A 16,989-nucleotide genomic window follows, 5' to 3' on the forward strand; every position below is an offset into this window, starting at 1 on the left:
GGTAGGATGACCAAAGCGCCCCTGAAGGGCCAGAACAAGTAGTCAAAAATGACACCTGGGAGCCCTGGCACTGCACAGGCTGCAGCCAGGCTGCAGCTCCAGAGCAAGCCCTGGAGAGGAACCAAGTCCACAGAGGACCAAAGCACACTTCTTACGGAAAGTAAAAATAAGGCTCAGCTGACATTCTACTGCAGTGTTTTAAAACTGATAATTAAAAAACTGTCTTAATAATTTTGGTAAATAATTTTCAGCTTAGACTTCCCTTTTTGAAGCACTGGAAGTAATTAACTTTTAAAAACATAATTCCTTCATACTCTGTGTTAAAGTCAGGCATTTTAAAAAGCAAAATAATATTTTAATAACTATTCTTGCAATTACAAACACCATTCTCTATACAAGTCCTGTTTTCAATTAACATCCTGCATTAATTGGTTTATTCTCCTTCCCATTTACCTCTAATGACAGCAGCCATCACATACATGAAGAGTTTTGCAAATTCATAACTATCATGATTGTTTTTTCTTAATTTTGCCACTATTTTCTGAAGCTTGCAGTGCAGTCGGAGCTTTTTACCCAGGAGATAACTGGAATTCCTATGAGAGCTTGTTTCTGAACTTGTATTCTGGCATTCACTAACTGCTCGATGCCTGTCATGGAGCTGGCTATCGAGGAGGGTCATGGTCACCTGCGTGGCTGGGCAGACACACAGTGCTGGTAAGTCCATTCCTGGTGGCTGTCCCACAGCACACCCAGTCTACACCTCAGTGGCTGTCACATGCCCTCTGGTACTGTCAGCACCTTCAGCAGTGAAAAAAAGCTTTAACAGCCCTCTCGCTAAACCTCAGCCCCCTTGTAACTCAGACTTAGTTCAGAGCAATGAATGCAAAATACAGCTTGGTCACCCCTAGAAACTGAGCATGTGTTTTGCAAACTGTGCCTTCACTGGGGCTGCCTGAGCAAATAGGGAGATGAAAACTGCCCATCCCTGTGGAAAGCCCCTCGCCCCAGGCCACGTCCCGGCGGAGGGGGACCCAGCTGCTGACATGGGGTACCCCGGCAGAGCTGCCCACCAGCCCAGAGCCAGCCCTGCATAGCCTGGGGCTGGGGAGTTCTGCTTTTGCTGCAGTTTCAACCCAGGCTACACTGCCATGGAGGAGGAGTCTGGCACTGCTGGGGCTGGCATGCACGGGTGTCCCACTCAGCAGTTGTGAGCACAATGGTTTTCAAAGATATTGTGTAAAATACTCAAAATATCTCTATTTTGTGATGCCTCGAGGCTTACAGCCTCAATAGAAAATTATTTCCTTAAGACTGGAGCGAAGGGGCAGGGTAAGGCCTCGAAGCAGCACCACCAGCCCTTGAGCACTGTGGCCGGAACTGCGGCCGTTCTGGTGAGGCCATGAGCACTGCTGCCCACCTCCCTCGAAACTGCAGGCTGCGCATCCACTGCTTTAGAACTCCGTTGTGCTTGTACACAACTGTTTCATCAAGCAGGGGTGCACAAGCATCCTCTGTGGTGGTGAATTCACCAGGCCAAACACTTCCTGCTTCTGGCAGCGACTCCATCTCACAGTCAATTGTTTGAGAGGACTTCAACAAACTGTTTCTAGTTGAGGATTACAGAAATAGACTCATGGTAACTTGGTCAGACCAGACATTCCTCCAGCATTATGTTTCATATCTGTGAGGCTTTGTGCAAGCAACCACAATGCAGGATGAATGATAACAATGCTGTGATGTCCTGAGAAACACCCTCTCTCGCACAGGCGGTTTTGGCACCTGTGGGACAAGGCTCCTGATACCATGAGCAATCCCATGCTGTTGTTATGAGGCTCCATTAATGAAAAACATTTCTGGGGAATAATACTTGGTTTGTGTTGAGTGCCTTTCCTGGCTCCAGCTCTGAGCAGCGCTAGCCCTGGATAGGTCTGGAGGCACTTTCAGATCTATTCATCACCCACGGTGCTCAAGGCCCGCCGGAAGGTGTTGTCCACTCGAGATGGGGCCAGCAACACCTCCTGGCACAGCCAGCTGCTGGACAGGGCCGTGCTGGCAGCAAAACTTCTGTGAATTTTTGGTTTCCCACAGTTAAATATGGCAGCGTCTTCCAGGGAATGTATTTCTGAGGACTGTATGAGGGGGAAGGATCCCAGATGCATCTAGAAAATCCCTCCCTACACAAGAACCGATCTCACTTAAAGCAACGAAAAGGGTTTCACTTACAGAAAATAGTTAATTAAACCAGTTTTCTCTGCGTTTCATCAGTTAATCACCAAAATATGGGAAAACAATGTGTATTCATGCTATTTTAGAGTGCTTGTGGCATAAATATATCACTTCAGTGTCATTTTTTGGCGGTTTCCAGGGGTGACAGAACAGCCTGGAGCCAAACCCTGAGACAATTCCCAAGGCAGCTGGGTGATGGCTTGTGCAGACCCTGGCCACCTCTGCCATCATTGCAGACAGCTGTCGGCCACCGGGATGCTCTGCATTGCCTTTGCCATCCTAATTTCTCATGCATTCCTAACGAGGGCTGCACTCGGGCAGAAGGGAAGGGGTCGTCTTTAGAGGTGCAGGTGGCAAACAACAAGAGGACTTGGAAATCATGGCTTAGGGTTCTCATGCTTTTAAATATGGAGGGAGTTCTTTTACTCCAGGCAGTCTCAATGAGTGTCCTGATAGTACTCCTCACAGAGCCAGTCTTTCCTGCTGCAGCGCCTGGTTTGTTCAGTCAGATGTGCCTATCTGGTACCTGCAGCCTCCAGTAAGCTGCTGAATGTGGAGCAGCTCCATGCCTGCATATATGCATTCTGGGGGAAAAAAGTACAATTACATTCAGATATTCTACTGAAAGGGCTGGAATAATGCAGCTCTGCTTGTGGACTGTCCCTTTCCTGGCCTGCTCATCAGGCAGCTGCTGCCTTGTCCAAATCGCCTTCCCTGTGCTGGCCCAGTGACAGCCCAAGGGCCCATGCTGATCCTGGGACCATCCTTGTTTTGCCGTTGTTCCAACCTGGCTGGCATCCCTGTCCAATAACAGCAATTCAGAAGTGAACAGCAAATGAGAAGTTGTAACAGTCCCTGCAGTGTCATTACTACTTTTTGCATTTTCAAACTGTTTAGGAAAACAGTTAAAACTCCTATCTATGTCTGTGTCATAGTATGGATGGGGAGGTGAGGTGTGTGTTGAAGTAATATGGATGTGTGGTTTATCATAGAATCATAGAATAACAGAATGGTTTAGGTTGGAAGGGACCTTAAAAACCTTCTACTTAAATGACTCTGCCAAGGGCAGGAACATCTCCCACTAGACCAGGTTGCTCTAAGCCCCGTCCAGCCTGGTCTTGAACACTGCCAGGGATAGGGCAGCCACAGCTTCTCTGGGCAACCTGTGCCAGGGCCTCACCACTCTCACAGGGAAGAAGTTCTTTCTAATATCTAATCTAAATCTCCCCTCTGCCAGTTTAAAGCCATTCCCCTTTGTGCTATCCCTACCTGCCCTTGTAAACAGTCCCTCTCCAGCCTTCTTGTTGGCTCTGTTAGGTGCTGGAAGGTGCTCTAAGGTCTCCCTGGAGCCTTCTCTTCTCCAGACTGCACAACCCCAGCTCTCTCAACTTGTCTCCATAGGAGAGGTGCTCCAGCCCTTGGAGCATCTTTGTGGCCTCTTCTGTAGGAAAACTTTACAAGGTATTTCAAACAGTCCATTTTCTGGGCTGTTTCTGGGCTTATCCAGGGGACGCTCAGCTGACACCAAAGCCTGGAGGTGTGCAGCAGCGAGAGGTGCAGGGTGCTCAAGTGCAAGCAGGCTAATTCCACGATTGCAGCAGCATCTCCAGCGCAGGACAGTGCCACTGGAGGCCAGCCCACTGTCAGGGGCGTGTGGAAAAACCCGAAACAAACAAAAAAACCCCAGATAACACCCCCCCCCCCCCCCAACCTTCCCCTCCCGGCCAGCCCCGAGCCGAGCGGGGAGCGCTGACCGCGGCGGGGTAGGCGGGGGGCCCTCGCCGCGCTCCCGGGGCAGGGTCGGGGGGGGGCCCGGGGAGCTCCAGCGGCGCTGCCGTCACAGGGCCGCCGCGGTGACGGGCGCTGACGCGCTTGGCGGCGGCAGGCGAGGGGGACCGGCGGCCCCCGGGCTGCGGCTCCGGGCGGCGGGCCCCGCTCCGCGGCGGCGGCAGGTAGCGGCGGGCGGCGGGGAGGACCGCGGGGCGACGGGGCGGGGGTTCGGTGGCCGGGAGAGGGTCGGGGCGGTGTGCGGCTCCGCCGGCGGCTCCCGCGCAGCTGGATTGCGGGGAGGGCAGCTGTTGCTAATGGGAGCTTAGGCACGGATGGGCAGAGAGCATATGGGACGCAACACGTGCCATATGGTCCGTTTAGCCTTCCACCCCGACGGATATCAATCAAACGTATCCCAGGAAAAACGTCACAGCTCAGCACGGAGAGATACCTGGCTCCGTGCGACCTCGGTTCCTTGACCTGGGTAACGATGAGGTGGTGAATGGATCTTCATTGGGTGAATGATGTGGCCAAACCGAGCCGGGCTTCAAACGCTGGAGCGTGAGTTTGCAGCTGTCAGAGCAGGCAGAGCTCGACGTGTGAACCGTTGTGCGTGCTGGTGGCAAGAATAAAGGAGAAATACAGCTTTATAGTCTCCCATAGAATAATCACATTTTAATAACAATATAAGTGGAAATAGACGTTACAGTAATAAACACCTTATATCATCTAATTCTACCAGCCCGACTAAGCATCAAGAGTGGACTAAGAGCAGGAAAGGAGGGAAAACGAACTTCCTATGGAAGTTTTAGGAAAATACAAAATAGCGGAGTGCTTGTGAGCTGATCCATTTGCATCCGAGTCTGGTGACGAGCCCCCCTGGTGCCCTGACAGCACTAACTTCACATCAGAGATCTAACTTCACATCAGCATGCAACTTCGCAGCATCTGTCGTTTGCCATGGGGAAGCAGGACAGTGTGTGAGCCTCTCATTGCCTGCTCCAGGGCTGACGTTGCCAATATTTCCCGGAGGGGAGGTCAGTGCTGGCACTGCAGCCACCACAACGAGGACACCGATCTTCAGCAGCTCCTGGTGGTGCCAGGGCCAGGTGCTGGTGCAAGGCTAGCGCTGAGCATGCAGCCTGCCTCCTTCCCCACTTGAACTTGCATTTGGGTTTTCACACCTCCTGCAAAGAAGTGCCAAAGTTGGACAAAAAGGTGCGTTAGTCCTCTTTCCCTCTGGAAGGTACACCTTGAGTGGCACTACTCATTTCGGATCTCTCAGCAATAACACCAGTGGATGTCAGTGTAAACATCCATCTGTGGCATGTGCATTCGTGGAGTGGGAATGGGTCGCAAGTGCTCAGGAGGTCGAGTCTGTCTCTTACACCCATTGTTCACCAGCAGGGTAAAGGGGTCCTGTCCTGTATGTAGCAGGGACACCTGACAGGAGTCGAATCAGCCACTTGTACGCATCGTATCTTCCAATATCCAGTACCTTTTTGTAAGTCGTAAGCTTTCTCTTTGTTGAAGAGGAAACAAAGCTTCCTTCTCCCAAAACGTCACCCTGAAATACAGGTTGGGAGGGGCACACGTGCGTGTCTCAAGTATTCAAAGTGCTTTTACACAGGGAAGGGCCTGGTGTAGAAGTTGCATCGCTGGTGCAGCACCCTCTTCACACATACGCACAAGTGTGGGTGCTGTTGTACTGGGCACCAGCCAAGGCTCGCTGGCCTGGCGACAAGAAGGAGCAAACCCACATGTCTGACCCAGGAGCCAGAGCTGGGGCCGTCCCTCTACAAAACAAATGATGTCTTTGTGCAGAGTCCCTGTGATACTGTGACACCCAAGGCTGCCCAACACATAACATAGTTCAGGCTTTATGCATTACTAAAACATCGGAGGCTGGCGTTTCATGGAGTTCATGATGCTTGGTGGTCCTCACGGGTGTGAGTTGCAGTGGTGACCGTATCCGGCCATGCTGGCTGCGACACTGACGGCGAACCCTGCGTACAGCAGCAGTCCTTGGCTGGAATGGTGGCCGGGAACCGAATCACAGTGACTGTGATCCAGTGATTGTCTTTCTACTACTAGAGGTACAACTACAGCAACCACAGATCAGTTCCTTAAAAATCCCCTGACTTCTCTTGGGAATGTGCTATGCTCACAAATTGGAGTGGCATGAATTTTGGTGCTTTTATTGCAAAAGATGGTGCCTGAAGCGGGCCAGTGCATGAATGGATCCCCAAATATGGCCTGTGGGGTCAGTTGCAGTGCATCATCCTGTGGAAGCTGTTCTAATGAGCTGCAAGCTGGAAAACCTCATTAGCAGTGGGTGGAGGCTTTCAGGAAGATGTGTTTTACTTTTTGGAGTATGCTTGTTGACGGGTCAGGAATGCCAGTGATTCACCTTTGTGTCTTTTAGCCAGTGATGGGAGGGAGTGGAGCAGTGATGACACAGCAATGTGTGCACACACGTGTGCGTGTGCATGTGTGTGCCTGAGCTTTTCCTTTCCGGAAGGAGACACAATGGGCCTCAGGAATGGGAAGGGAGGGCACTCCCTCTGCCTGCGTTGGCTGGGCTCGGTGTTTCCCCAGCACTCTGGGCTGCGGGAGGTGCAGGCATCTCACATGGGCACGGAAGCTCCTGCTGTGACCACCGCAACACTTTCTACGGGCCTTGCTGTGTGTGGGACCCATCCATGCCATCCTGTTTCCACCAGCACCTGGGGGAGAGCAGTGGTTCTTTTTAATTAAATGTGTTCTTTGTGCTCCTGCATTTAGACACCAAAATACAGCATTTCGCCACATGTGTAAAATTGTGTTTGCATTTATTTAATTTAGAGTTCTTTTTTGAAAGCATGTAGGCTCGAATGTTTGTTCTCCCTTTTTTTTCACATCATTACTCTGATACTGCTTGATTAGCTCCCTCCCCAGTCATGATTGGTAATTAAAATAGGCATTAAAATTAGTCACTTAGCAATTTTGCTGTTCAATTGGCAATTAAATTACTTAATTGCAATTAAAGTCCTAATTTTAATTGGCAAAATGATAGATGTAGATTTAAGATAATATGTATAAATACTTTAATAAGTGTCTATATAAGGATTACTTAATTACTCAACTTCAAGTTTATGCTGTTAACTTTAGAACTTTTAAGTGAGTAATGAAATTTATATTACATCTATTCTAAGGATATGGTAATTAGGTGTGTTACTTATCCCTATAAGGGCCTTTGCAGTAAGTTTCTTATGTGATGTTCAAACTATATGATCTGCTGTGATTTGGCTGGCGCTGATCATGACGTGACAGCTCCGTGGCAAGGTCCTCATGGCCGATGGCACATGTGGGTGCAGGGTGACCAGCTGAGCTCCTCCAGTGCCCGTCAGGCAAGCACCACGGGGCGAAGCCAAAGCAGCACGTCAAACCACCAACATGATGGTTAAACAGCCCTTGAGATCAGAGGCGTCTTACAGCGTTACATGACCTCTTTACTCAGCTTTATCATCTTCTCTTGGGTACATCTCAGTAGTAATTCTATAGGAGCAAGAGAGCACAACCACAGAGTGGAGATGGTCTTTCTGGATGTGAGTGAGCCAGGAGGTGGGAGCAGTTTGTTTTGTCAGGTGTTGGAGTTTTTACAGGGGGAGCTGAAAGGGAAAAGCCTGTGTGAAGGGTGAGGACTCATAGCGAGAGGAACATATTAGGGAGGAACGATCACAGTTTTGCATAAACTGTTCACAGTGAAGTGCTCTGTAGTGTTTTTGTGTAAGGCAAGGAGTTTGTATTGAGATGTTGGCTTTTCGGGTTAAGGCTGTGCCGCGCTGGGAGCGTTGCCTTTTATTGTCATCCTGCACAAACTGGCGCTTATGGAGTTTGATGGGCAGTGCACCCTTGAGCATGTCTCCCATGCACGGGTCTACTGAACATCTCAGAGAAGGTACCTGTGAGCAGCCAGGCCGCACCGTGCGTGTGACTTACTTGGCTTCCTGTGGGAAAGGACGCGCTGTTACCTGACTTCTGCCTTTTTCTTTTTGCAGGCTTGATGCAGTGGAGAGTCTTGCGGGACAATGTGGGGGCAGTGTCGGAGCTGCATTCTGTAGCTCACTAAGGCATCCCATCCCTCTGCATCCCCTTTGGACCAGCAACCCCACCAGCACCCCGTGCGGCTGCCGCCAAACAGACCTGCAGGACAAAGACGCCTGATGGGTTTTTAATGAGCGCGACGCCCTCCACGACACCAGCATAGTTCTGCTTTGCGTCCTGACGCTGCTCCGGCCCGCGCTACCCGGGACTCGCGCTATTAATGGGGGAATCCGCGGGTGGCGTGTCGGCATTGCGCAAGGGAGGAATAAAACAAAACCCGCTTCAGTTTTGCGTGGGAAGTGGAACGAGGAGCGCTGCGCACGTCTGCAGGGAGCAGAGGTGGTGAATGAAAGGAGGCGCGGCGCGGCTCCGCAGCTCCCCACTCCTCGTGTTCACAGAGAGGGGTTTTCCCCTCTAACAAGGCGGGGGGGGGGGGGGGGGAGCAGGGAGGCCCCGCGGACCCGCGCCCCCGGGGGCCGGGGAGCTGCCGCCGCCCCAGGGAGCTCCCGTCGGGGCGCGCGCTATTTTTGGCGCGCCGGGCGGTTGCGTCAATGGTGACGCGGGGTGCTGGGTGGGTGGGGGACACGCGCCGCCGCCACGCCCCGCTCTCACTTTTTCCCTTTCGCGCGGCGGGTGACGCCACCGCCCTCTATGCAAATGAGGCCACGCCTCACTCGCGCTTAAGGTGCCGCGCGTGGACGGGGCGCGGGGAGCGGCGCGGGGCTGCCGCGGCAGCGTGGGCGCCCGTGCCGTCGGGGGGCGGGGAGGGGCGGGGCCGGGGGGGCGCCCACGCGGGGCGTGTCCCGCTGCGTGACGTCACCGTCGGAAATTTACCAAAGGGAGAGCGCGGCCGCGGGGGCGGGGCCGGGCCGGCCCCGCGGCGCGCGGATTGGTGGGTACGGCGGTGACGCGCGGTGACGCGCAGGGGCTCGAGGCGCACGTTGGCTGTGGAGCGGGGAGCCCACATAAACAAAGGCACATTGCGGGGAAGGGCCAGTCCGCCCGCCTCGCCCGCCCGGCGCGACGCTGCCGCCGCTCTCCCCGCCGCCGCCCGGCACTTGGATGCGCGCACGGGCCGCCGCTCTACGGTGAGTGCCCGCGCGCGCAACCGGTCCGTCCCCCCCCATCCCCACGCGCACACCGGGTTTCCACGCGCGAGGCGCGGGAGGGGGGCGTGGGGTGGCGGCGGCGGCGGCTCCGCGCTCCCGTCCCGCCGATCGCCCTTGGGAGCGGGGCGCCGCGGCGCGCCCGGCGCTTCTCCAGCCCGGGACGGACCGCCCCTGGGCGCGTGTCACCCGTGGGCTGCCCGGTGCGGGCTGTCAACGCGCCCAGCACGGGCGGCGGCTCATGGTCCCGCGGTTCCCGAGAGCCTCGGGACGGGCACACTCGCTCTTGGCCCCGCTCCCCCCCCCCACCCGGGACGCGCCTCTCGCCTTGCCGGTGGAGGCGGGAAACCGGACCGGCTTCTCTCCGCCTGACACCGCGGGGCAACCCCGGCGGTGGCCGAGAGCCGAGCGCAGCCCGCCGGCGGAAAGTTTCCTCCCGATTTATAAAGCGCCTCCGAGCTGAGCTCAACTCACGGACTCCCCGCGCTCCGCCGCCGCCGCCCCGGGACGCCTGAAGAGCCGGTCCGTGTGTCTGTGTTTCAGCCAGCGCGCCGGGCAGGCTGGAGCCCTCCTTCGTGCTCTGAAGCCGCGGAAACTCCGCTCTCCGCTGAGCTCCGACGCTGTCCGCCTTCGGCTCTCCCGAAAACGCCTCTCACCCGGCTGAAGGTTTGTACGGTTCCTTCCCGCGGTGCGGGAGGGGGGCTCCGCCGCCGGACCCGTTCCCTCCCGCCGGCCGTGGATCGGGGCGGGACGAGACGGGGCGGGCGGAGGGAGCGCGTTGTGCGGCCGAGTGTACATGACCATGTTTCATTTCCAGCCATGCCCTGTGTTCAGGCTCAGTATGGGTCCTCGCCTCAAGGAGCCAGCCCGGCCTCCCAGAGCTACAATTACCACTCTTCGGGAGAATACAGCTCCGATTTCTTAACTCCGGAGTTTGTCAAGTTTAGCATGGACCTCACCAACACTGAAATCACTGCCACCACTTCTCTCCCCAGCTTCAGTACCTTTATGGACAACTACAACACAAGCTACGACGTGAAGCCACCTTGCTTGTACCAAATGCCCCTGTCCGGACAGCAGTCCTCCATTAAGGTGGAAGACATTCAGATGCACGGCTACCAGCAGCACGGCCACCTCCCCCCCCAGTCTGAGGAGATGATGTCCCACTCAGGCTCCGTGTACTACAAGCCCTCGTCGCCCCTGACCCCCTCTACGCCCGGCTTCCAGGTGCAGCACGGCCCTGTGTGGGACGACCCCAGCTCCCTGCACAACTTCCACCCCAACTACGTGGCCACCACGCACATGCTTGAGCAGCGCAAAACGCCCGTCTCCCGCCTGTCCCTCTTCTCCTTCAAGCAGTCGCCCCCTGGCACCCCTGTCTCCAGCTGCCAGATGCGTTTCGACGGGCCCCTCCACGTCCCCATGAACCCCGAACCGGCCGGGGCCCACCACGCCGTGGACGGGCAGGCCTTTGCAGTCCCCAACCCTATCCGCAAGCAGCCCTCCATGGCCTTCCCAGGGCTGCAGCTGGGCCATGCTCCACAGCTGCTGGAGAGCCAGGTGCCCTCACCACCCTCACGGGGGTCCCCCTCCAATGAGGGGCTCTGCGCCGTCTGTGGGGACAACGCTGCCTGCCAGCACTACGGCGTCCGCACCTGCGAGGGCTGCAAGGGCTTCTTCAAGGTGAGTGGTGGGTGATCGGCGATGGGCAGCGGGTGACAGGCAGGGCAGCGGGGGGGCACTGGGGCCAGCAGCCGCTTTCCCCTTCAGTCGGAAATCGGTTAGGACAGAGAGCTGCAGCTGAGCTAACCATGTGGAACGGAATTCCCTATGGTAACATTAAGTGATCTCTTTATTTCACCATCCTGATTGAATAATCTTATCATTTTAAATAGAGGAGGTCTCCAAGGAATGTAAATAATATGAATGCCCACGGATTTGTATTTACCGAGCGTCTCCTTCCCTCCTCTTGGCATATAAAACACAGCTAGGAGCTGCAAGGTTAGCTCAAATGTTAACACTATCAATTTGCTCCTGTTAAATGCCCTGGAAAAAAAAAAAATAAAAAAAGAAAGAAATAAAAAAAAGTAGGGGGGGGGGATAAGAAGACAGGGGTTGGGGAGATTGAGGTGGCCCAGGAGTGGACCCGTGGACCTGGCTGCTGATGCTGCTTGCCTGGTCCTGTCCACCCCACAGCGCACAGTGCAGAAGAATGCCAAGTACGTCTGCCTGGCCAACAAGAACTGCCCGGTGGACAAGCGCCGCCGCAACCGCTGCCAGTACTGCCGCTTCCAGAAGTGCCTGGCTGTCGGCATGGTCAAGGAGGGTGAGTCCGTGGTAGCCGTGCTTTCCAAGCCATGCTTGGCTGCACCGCGCCGGGCCCCGGCTGAGCCCTGTCTTTCTTGCAGTGGTGCGCACAGACAGCCTCAAAGGCCGGAGGGGTCGCCTGCCATCCAAACCGAAGAGCCCCCAGGAGCCCTCTCCCCCCTCTCCCCCGGTGAGTCTGATCAGTGCGCTGGTGAGAGCCCATGTCGACTCCAACCCGGCTATGACCAGCCTGGACTATTCCAGGGTAAGCTGGACCGAGCTCGCGTAGGGATCTACCTGCGCCCCGTGGCCTGGGAGAGGTGACCCGGCCGCCCCCCTGCCCCGGGCCGGCTCCGGGGCAAGTGGCGGGGGCTCTGCCTGTGGCCACACACAGGCCGTGCACACACTGGCCTCTGTGTGCAGAGAGCGGCCGCCTCAGAGCGCTGCTCCTAACCGGATTAATTGCCCCGGAATGTCTAATTTCCTTCCCGGTCAGAGTGAGGTTTAATTGTTGTAAAAACCCGGCTCCCCGACTAGAAACGGGGCTAGCAATTTCACGGGTTATATACTTTAGAGAACCTCATTAAGCGCTTTTCAAAATGGATTTCCAGTTCCAGGCTAATCCCGACTACCAGATGAGCGGAGATGACACTCAGCACATCCAGCAATTCTATGATCTGCTGACTGGCTCCATGGAGATCATCCGAGGATGGGCAGAAAAAATCCCTGGCTTCACTGACCTCCCTAAGACAGACCAGGACCTACTCTTCGAATCCGCCTTCCTGGAGCTGTTCGTGCTGCGGCTGGCGTACAGGTGAGTGCCCGGACCCGAGGGGGAGCTTCTGGGCCGTTATGGAATCAGATCCTTTCAGGGTCCACTGATCTGCATTTTATTAACTCCTTGGTAATTAGGTGCCTCTTAAATCCTTCATTTATTGCTCCTCAAGTAATTAGTTGTTTAGCTTTTCTCACCCCATCTTCTCTTTTCTTTTTGTTTTTAAATATTTCTTCCCTCTTCTTTTTTTTTCCCCTCTTTCACTCTTCTCTATTTTTCTATCTCTGTTTCTATATCTCTGTATCTCTATCTCTATGCCTCCACCTATCTCTAGCTCTAAGTCTTTTACCCCCTTGCCTCTTTCTCTCTTTCCCACCTTGCCTCTTTCTCTCTTCCCCCCTTGCCTCTTTCTCTCTTCCCCCCTTGCCTCTTTCTCTCTTCCCCCCTTGCCTCTTTCTCTCTTCCCCCCTTGCCTCTTTCTCTCTTCCCCCCTTGCCTCTTTCTCTCTTCCCCCTTGCCTCTTTCTCTCTTCCCCCCTTGCCTCTTTCTCTCTTCCCCCCTTGCCTCTTTCTCTCTTCCCCCCTTGCCTCTTTCTCTCTTTCCCCCCTTGCCTCTTTCTCTCTTTCCCCCCTTGCCTCTTTCTCTCTTTCCCCCCTTGCCTCTTTCTCTCTTTCCCCCCTTGCCTCTTTCTCTCTTTCCCCCCTTGCCTCTTTCTCTCTTTCCCCCCTTGCCTCTTTCTCTCTTTCCCCCTTGCCTCTTTCTCTCTTTCCCCCCTTGCCTCTTTCTCTCTTTCCCCCCTTGCCTCTTTCTCTCTTTCCCCCCTTGCCTCTTTCTCTCTTTCCCCCCTTGCCTCTTTCTCTCTTTCCCCCTCTTCCTTCTTTCTCTCTCCCACCATTCTCTCTTTCTCCCATTCCCTCTTTCTCTTTTTTATCTTTTGTTCTTGTCTCTTTTTCTCCTCTTTCTTTTCTTTCTCTCTCTATCTGATTTTTTCCTTTTTACTCATTCATTCATCTGCTCATGTTGGGGTTGTCACGTTCCTTCCAGGTCAAACCCAGTGGAGGGCAAGCTTATCTTCTGCAACGGGGTAGTCCTGCACCGGTTGCAGTGCGTCCGCGGCTTTGGGGAGTGGATTGATTCCATTGTTGAATTTTCCTCCAACTTGCAAAACATGAACATCGATATCTCTGCCTTCTCTTGCATCGCTGCCCTGGCCATGGTCACAGGTCAGTGTCTCTCAGCCCCCTGGCAGCTCCCATCCCCTCTTGCCATCTTCCTCTCCCTGTCCCACCTGTAACGTACCGCATCCTTCTCTTTTGCAGAGCGGCATGGGCTTAAAGAACCCAAGAGGGTGGAAGAGCTTCAAAACAAGATTGTGAATTGTCTCAAAGACCATGTGACTTTTAATAACGGGGGGCTGAATCGCCCCAACTACTTGTCTAAACTCTTGGGGAAGCTCCCCGAACTCCGCACGCTTTGCACGCAGGGCCTGCAGCGCATTTTCTACCTGAAACTGGAAGATTTGGTGCCACCGCCAGCAATAATCGACAAACTTTTTCTGGACACTTTACCTTTTTAAGACTCTTCCTGTGCACTTGCACTGAACTGAAGAGAAACGTCGCCTGGCTGAAGGGGACTTGGCTTGGGCCCCCAGTGGCACCCCTGGGTGCGCACTCCCCCCCAAACCAGTGTTGCTAACTCCTGCAGGCAGAACCTGAGCGGGCTTTTTGGCTCTGGGCCATCATGGATGCAGATCATGGACTACACAACACCATGGTATAAACTTTTTATTATCAGCTTATAAATGAATTTATTATTAAGGACTTCTGATTAAAAAGATGAACATATCTGGCAACGCAACTAAGACTCACACGGTGACAAACAAAGTGTTAAGGTGACCCACAAGTCTCACCCTCCTAAAGACTAAAGTTTTCTGCTGTAAAAGAAAGCTGTAATATATATACAACCTAAATGTTACGTGGGTGGCATGTCTTTAAAGAAGGCAAAGGCTTGTAAATTTATCAGATGCAGTTTGGCTTTTTAAAAATTATTCTGTGCCTATTTATGAAGAAATACGGAAAACAATTCTAAAAAAAAGATTAAAAATAAAAGCTAAACGTGTTTGCAAAAAAAAAAAAAAAGGGAGGGGGGGAAAAAAGGAGACTAAAGAGAAAGAAAACTAAATCTCTCTGTACCAGGAAAGCATGACAACTCTAGGGTGACAATGTTATAGGCACTTGCTATTTCAGTAATGTCTATATTATATAAATAGTATTTCAGACACTATGTAGTCTGTTAGCTTTTATAAAGACTGGTAGTTATCTAAGCTTCAAACATTTTCTCAGTTGTAAAATAGGTGGGCACAAGTATTACAAACCCTGAACTCTTCCCCAATGGGACACATCGTGTTTGTAAACACCGTCCGACACCCCTTGTTTGTAAGTGTTGTATGTACTGTTGATGTTGATTAAAAAAAGAAGTTTATATCTTGATTATTTTGTTGTCTAAAGCTAAACAAATCTTGCATGCAGCAGCTTTTGACTGTTTCCAGAGTGCTTATAATATACATAACTCCCTGGAAATTACTGAGCACTTTGAATTTTTGGTTTGTTTTGTTCCAGTTTTTTATGTCTAAAATTGTCGGTTAATATATTATTTTATGTTCGAGTAATATTTTTAATATTGCCATATTCTGTGGTGGTTTTCTTTGTACGTTTCCGGTGTGGCACACGGTACGAGTCACTGCCTTTCCCTCCTCCCTGTGGTGTACGACCGTTCGAAACGCTGATTTATTTGTTTTATTTTATTTTTTCCCTCTCGATAACTCTTTCTTTGAGAAAGACGATTTTAATGTTTACAACAATAAAACATGTAAACGAATGGAATTTCGTCTTCTTTCCGCCGAAGTGGGGAGCGGAGCCTCCCGCCTCCCCCACGCGGGACGGTGCCGGTGCTGGAGCCGGAGCGAGCCGCCCCGACGACGAACAGACGGGCGGGTGGACGGACAGACGGGCGGGCGGTTCCCCTCCAGCCGCGGGGCCGCCGGCACGCGCCTTCGCGGGAAGAAGAAGAAGAAGATGAGGAGAAGCCGCGGCGCGGAGGTGGGTTCTTCGCCGGTTCTGTCCTCGGCGTCGCTCCCTCTGGCTCCCCGACACCCCCCGCCGCCCAGCGGGGCGAGCGCCTCCACCGGGAACCCTGAGCTCGGCTCCGTGAGACTCGGCCCGGGGGTCCCTGCGCCCGGGCTGCCCGTTCGCCGCCTCCCAAACAGTCCCGGTTCCTGGGGATCTTCCCGGGGCGGGCGGCTCCGCAGAGCGCTGGGGAGCCTCCCGCGGGGCACGGCGAGAGGGGGCTCGGCGTGGGACGGGGACGCTCACGCTGCACGAGTATCCCGGGAAAGAGGACAGAACGGGAGGCGGGAACGCGACTCCGGCGGCAGGGTTGGGGATTTAGGAAACTTCAGCCTCTTGAGCCGGGAGGGGGGGGGGGGGATCAAATCAAATGCCCGCGGGGATAGAGCGCGACCCCCGAAATCAGTTTTACTCTGCCCTCTGCCATGGAGAGACCTACGGGGGACGGTGCGGGATGTCGGAGGCGTGGGGACGTGAGGGACCGCGCATCTCCCGCGGCCACCGCTCACCCGCGGAAGCAAGGGAGCCGTGCCGTAGGGGGGGTGGGGGGTGTGACCCCCGGGGTGCTGGCCCGGTGGTGCGCTGCTGTCGGCGGCTCCGCCGGTCGGTACCCCGGTTAGCTGCGGGAAGCGCGGGCGAGCGCCGAGCCCGGGAGCTGTTTGGTGGGTGGGCTGGCGGAAGGGACCCTTTGGGTTTGTCGGGCAGGGACTTGATTGCTCGGTTAGGCGAGGGATTCATAAGAACCGTGAAAAGGGGCATCAGCCGGAGCCGGCGGTGAGCGGTGCGGGTCAGGGTCGGGCGCTGCCGCCCAGAGCTCGGCGCCGCCGCCGGCGCAGGGCTGAGCTCGCCGGGACTTCAGCTCTCACCGCACCCTCCGCCGCTCCCGTTCCCCGTCCAGCAGCAGCTGCTTCCTCCGAACGCTCCCTGCGGCGGCTTCGGCGAGAACTTTTCCAGCGCCGCTAATGACCCGCAGCTAGGGGAGAGCAGGCGCCCTCGCCGCGGGACAGCCGCCTCACACCCTGCGGCTCTCCCCTTCTGCTGCCGGGAGCTTCTGTCTCCCGGCCGGTTCCCAAGGCTCTTCCTTCGCCCGCAGCTCCGGTGGGCCCGGCGCGGTACCGGGGGACCAGGGGTGGGGGGCCGGGCCGGGCCGGGCCGGGGTCGGGCACCAAGCACTAAGCACTGGGCACCGGGCGGGTGGGTCGGGCGGGTGGCGTGGGAGGCCACGTCCCGGTGCCCGGGGTCCCGCGGCAGGGGGTCACCCGCGGCAGGCGGGGCAGGGCGGAGAGGAGAGAGCTGCCAGAGTCTCGGGGCTCCCTGAGAGGAGTCCGTGGCATTGCCGGCTCTGCAGACCGCCGGGAAGGAGGGAGAGAAGGAGGGGAAGAATGAAAGAAGTGAACACTCTGTAGAGACGTTTAGAAAAATGTTTGTAGTGAAATCTCAACACACAATATGGAACTGAAGGAATAATTTTTAAGTGGTAGTATCACAGGGACAATTTATGAAAAGGTTTTATTTCTGTAGGCTTACAATATTTTCGACTAGTAACTGTCTTAATTATTTTAGCTCCGTGCTGGTTATGAAATCTGTTACTGCT

At 54.7% G+C, this 16,989-nt stretch overlaps 1 protein-coding gene and 1 long non-coding RNA gene across 3 annotated transcripts; both read left to right on the top strand.

The window, feature by feature from the left end:
* The first annotated feature begins 4,076 nt into the window (after positions 1 to 4,076).
* Positions 4,077 to 8,367, top strand: LOC115608374. Its single transcript, XR_003991519.1, has 2 exons — positions 4,077 to 4,178; positions 8,037 to 8,367. It is a non-coding gene; the product is annotated as an uncharacterized LOC115608374 (long non-coding RNA).
* Positions 8,368 to 9,049: 682 nt separating this feature from the next.
* NR4A2 (nuclear receptor subfamily 4 group A member 2) lies at positions 9,050 to 15,147 on the top strand. Of its 2 annotated transcripts, none has more exons than XM_030487120.1 (8): positions 9,050 to 9,170; positions 9,732 to 9,854; positions 10,006 to 10,871; positions 11,385 to 11,514; positions 11,597 to 11,760; positions 12,107 to 12,309; positions 13,315 to 13,493; positions 13,590 to 15,147. In XM_030487120.1, exons 3-8 carry the CDS (start codon positions 10,008 to 10,010, stop codon positions 13,844 to 13,846), a joined length of 1,797 nt encoding a protein of 598 aa, XP_030342980.1. In that variant the 5' UTR covers positions 9,050 to 9,170; positions 9,732 to 9,854; positions 10,006 to 10,007; the 3' UTR covers positions 13,847 to 15,147. The 2 variants fall into 2 exon arrangements, with proteins under 2 accessions (XP_030342980.1, XP_030342981.1); XM_030487121.1 differs by having other exon boundaries at positions 9,070 to 9,170; positions 11,597 to 11,685.
* Positions 15,148 to 16,989: the final 1,842 nt, after the last annotated feature.

This window comes from Strigops habroptila, chromosome 5 (assembly GCF_004027225.2).
Source record: "Strigops habroptila isolate Jane chromosome 5, bStrHab1.2.pri, whole genome shotgun sequence".
Taxonomy (NCBI): domain Eukaryota; kingdom Metazoa; phylum Chordata; class Aves; order Psittaciformes; family Psittacidae; genus Strigops; species Strigops habroptila.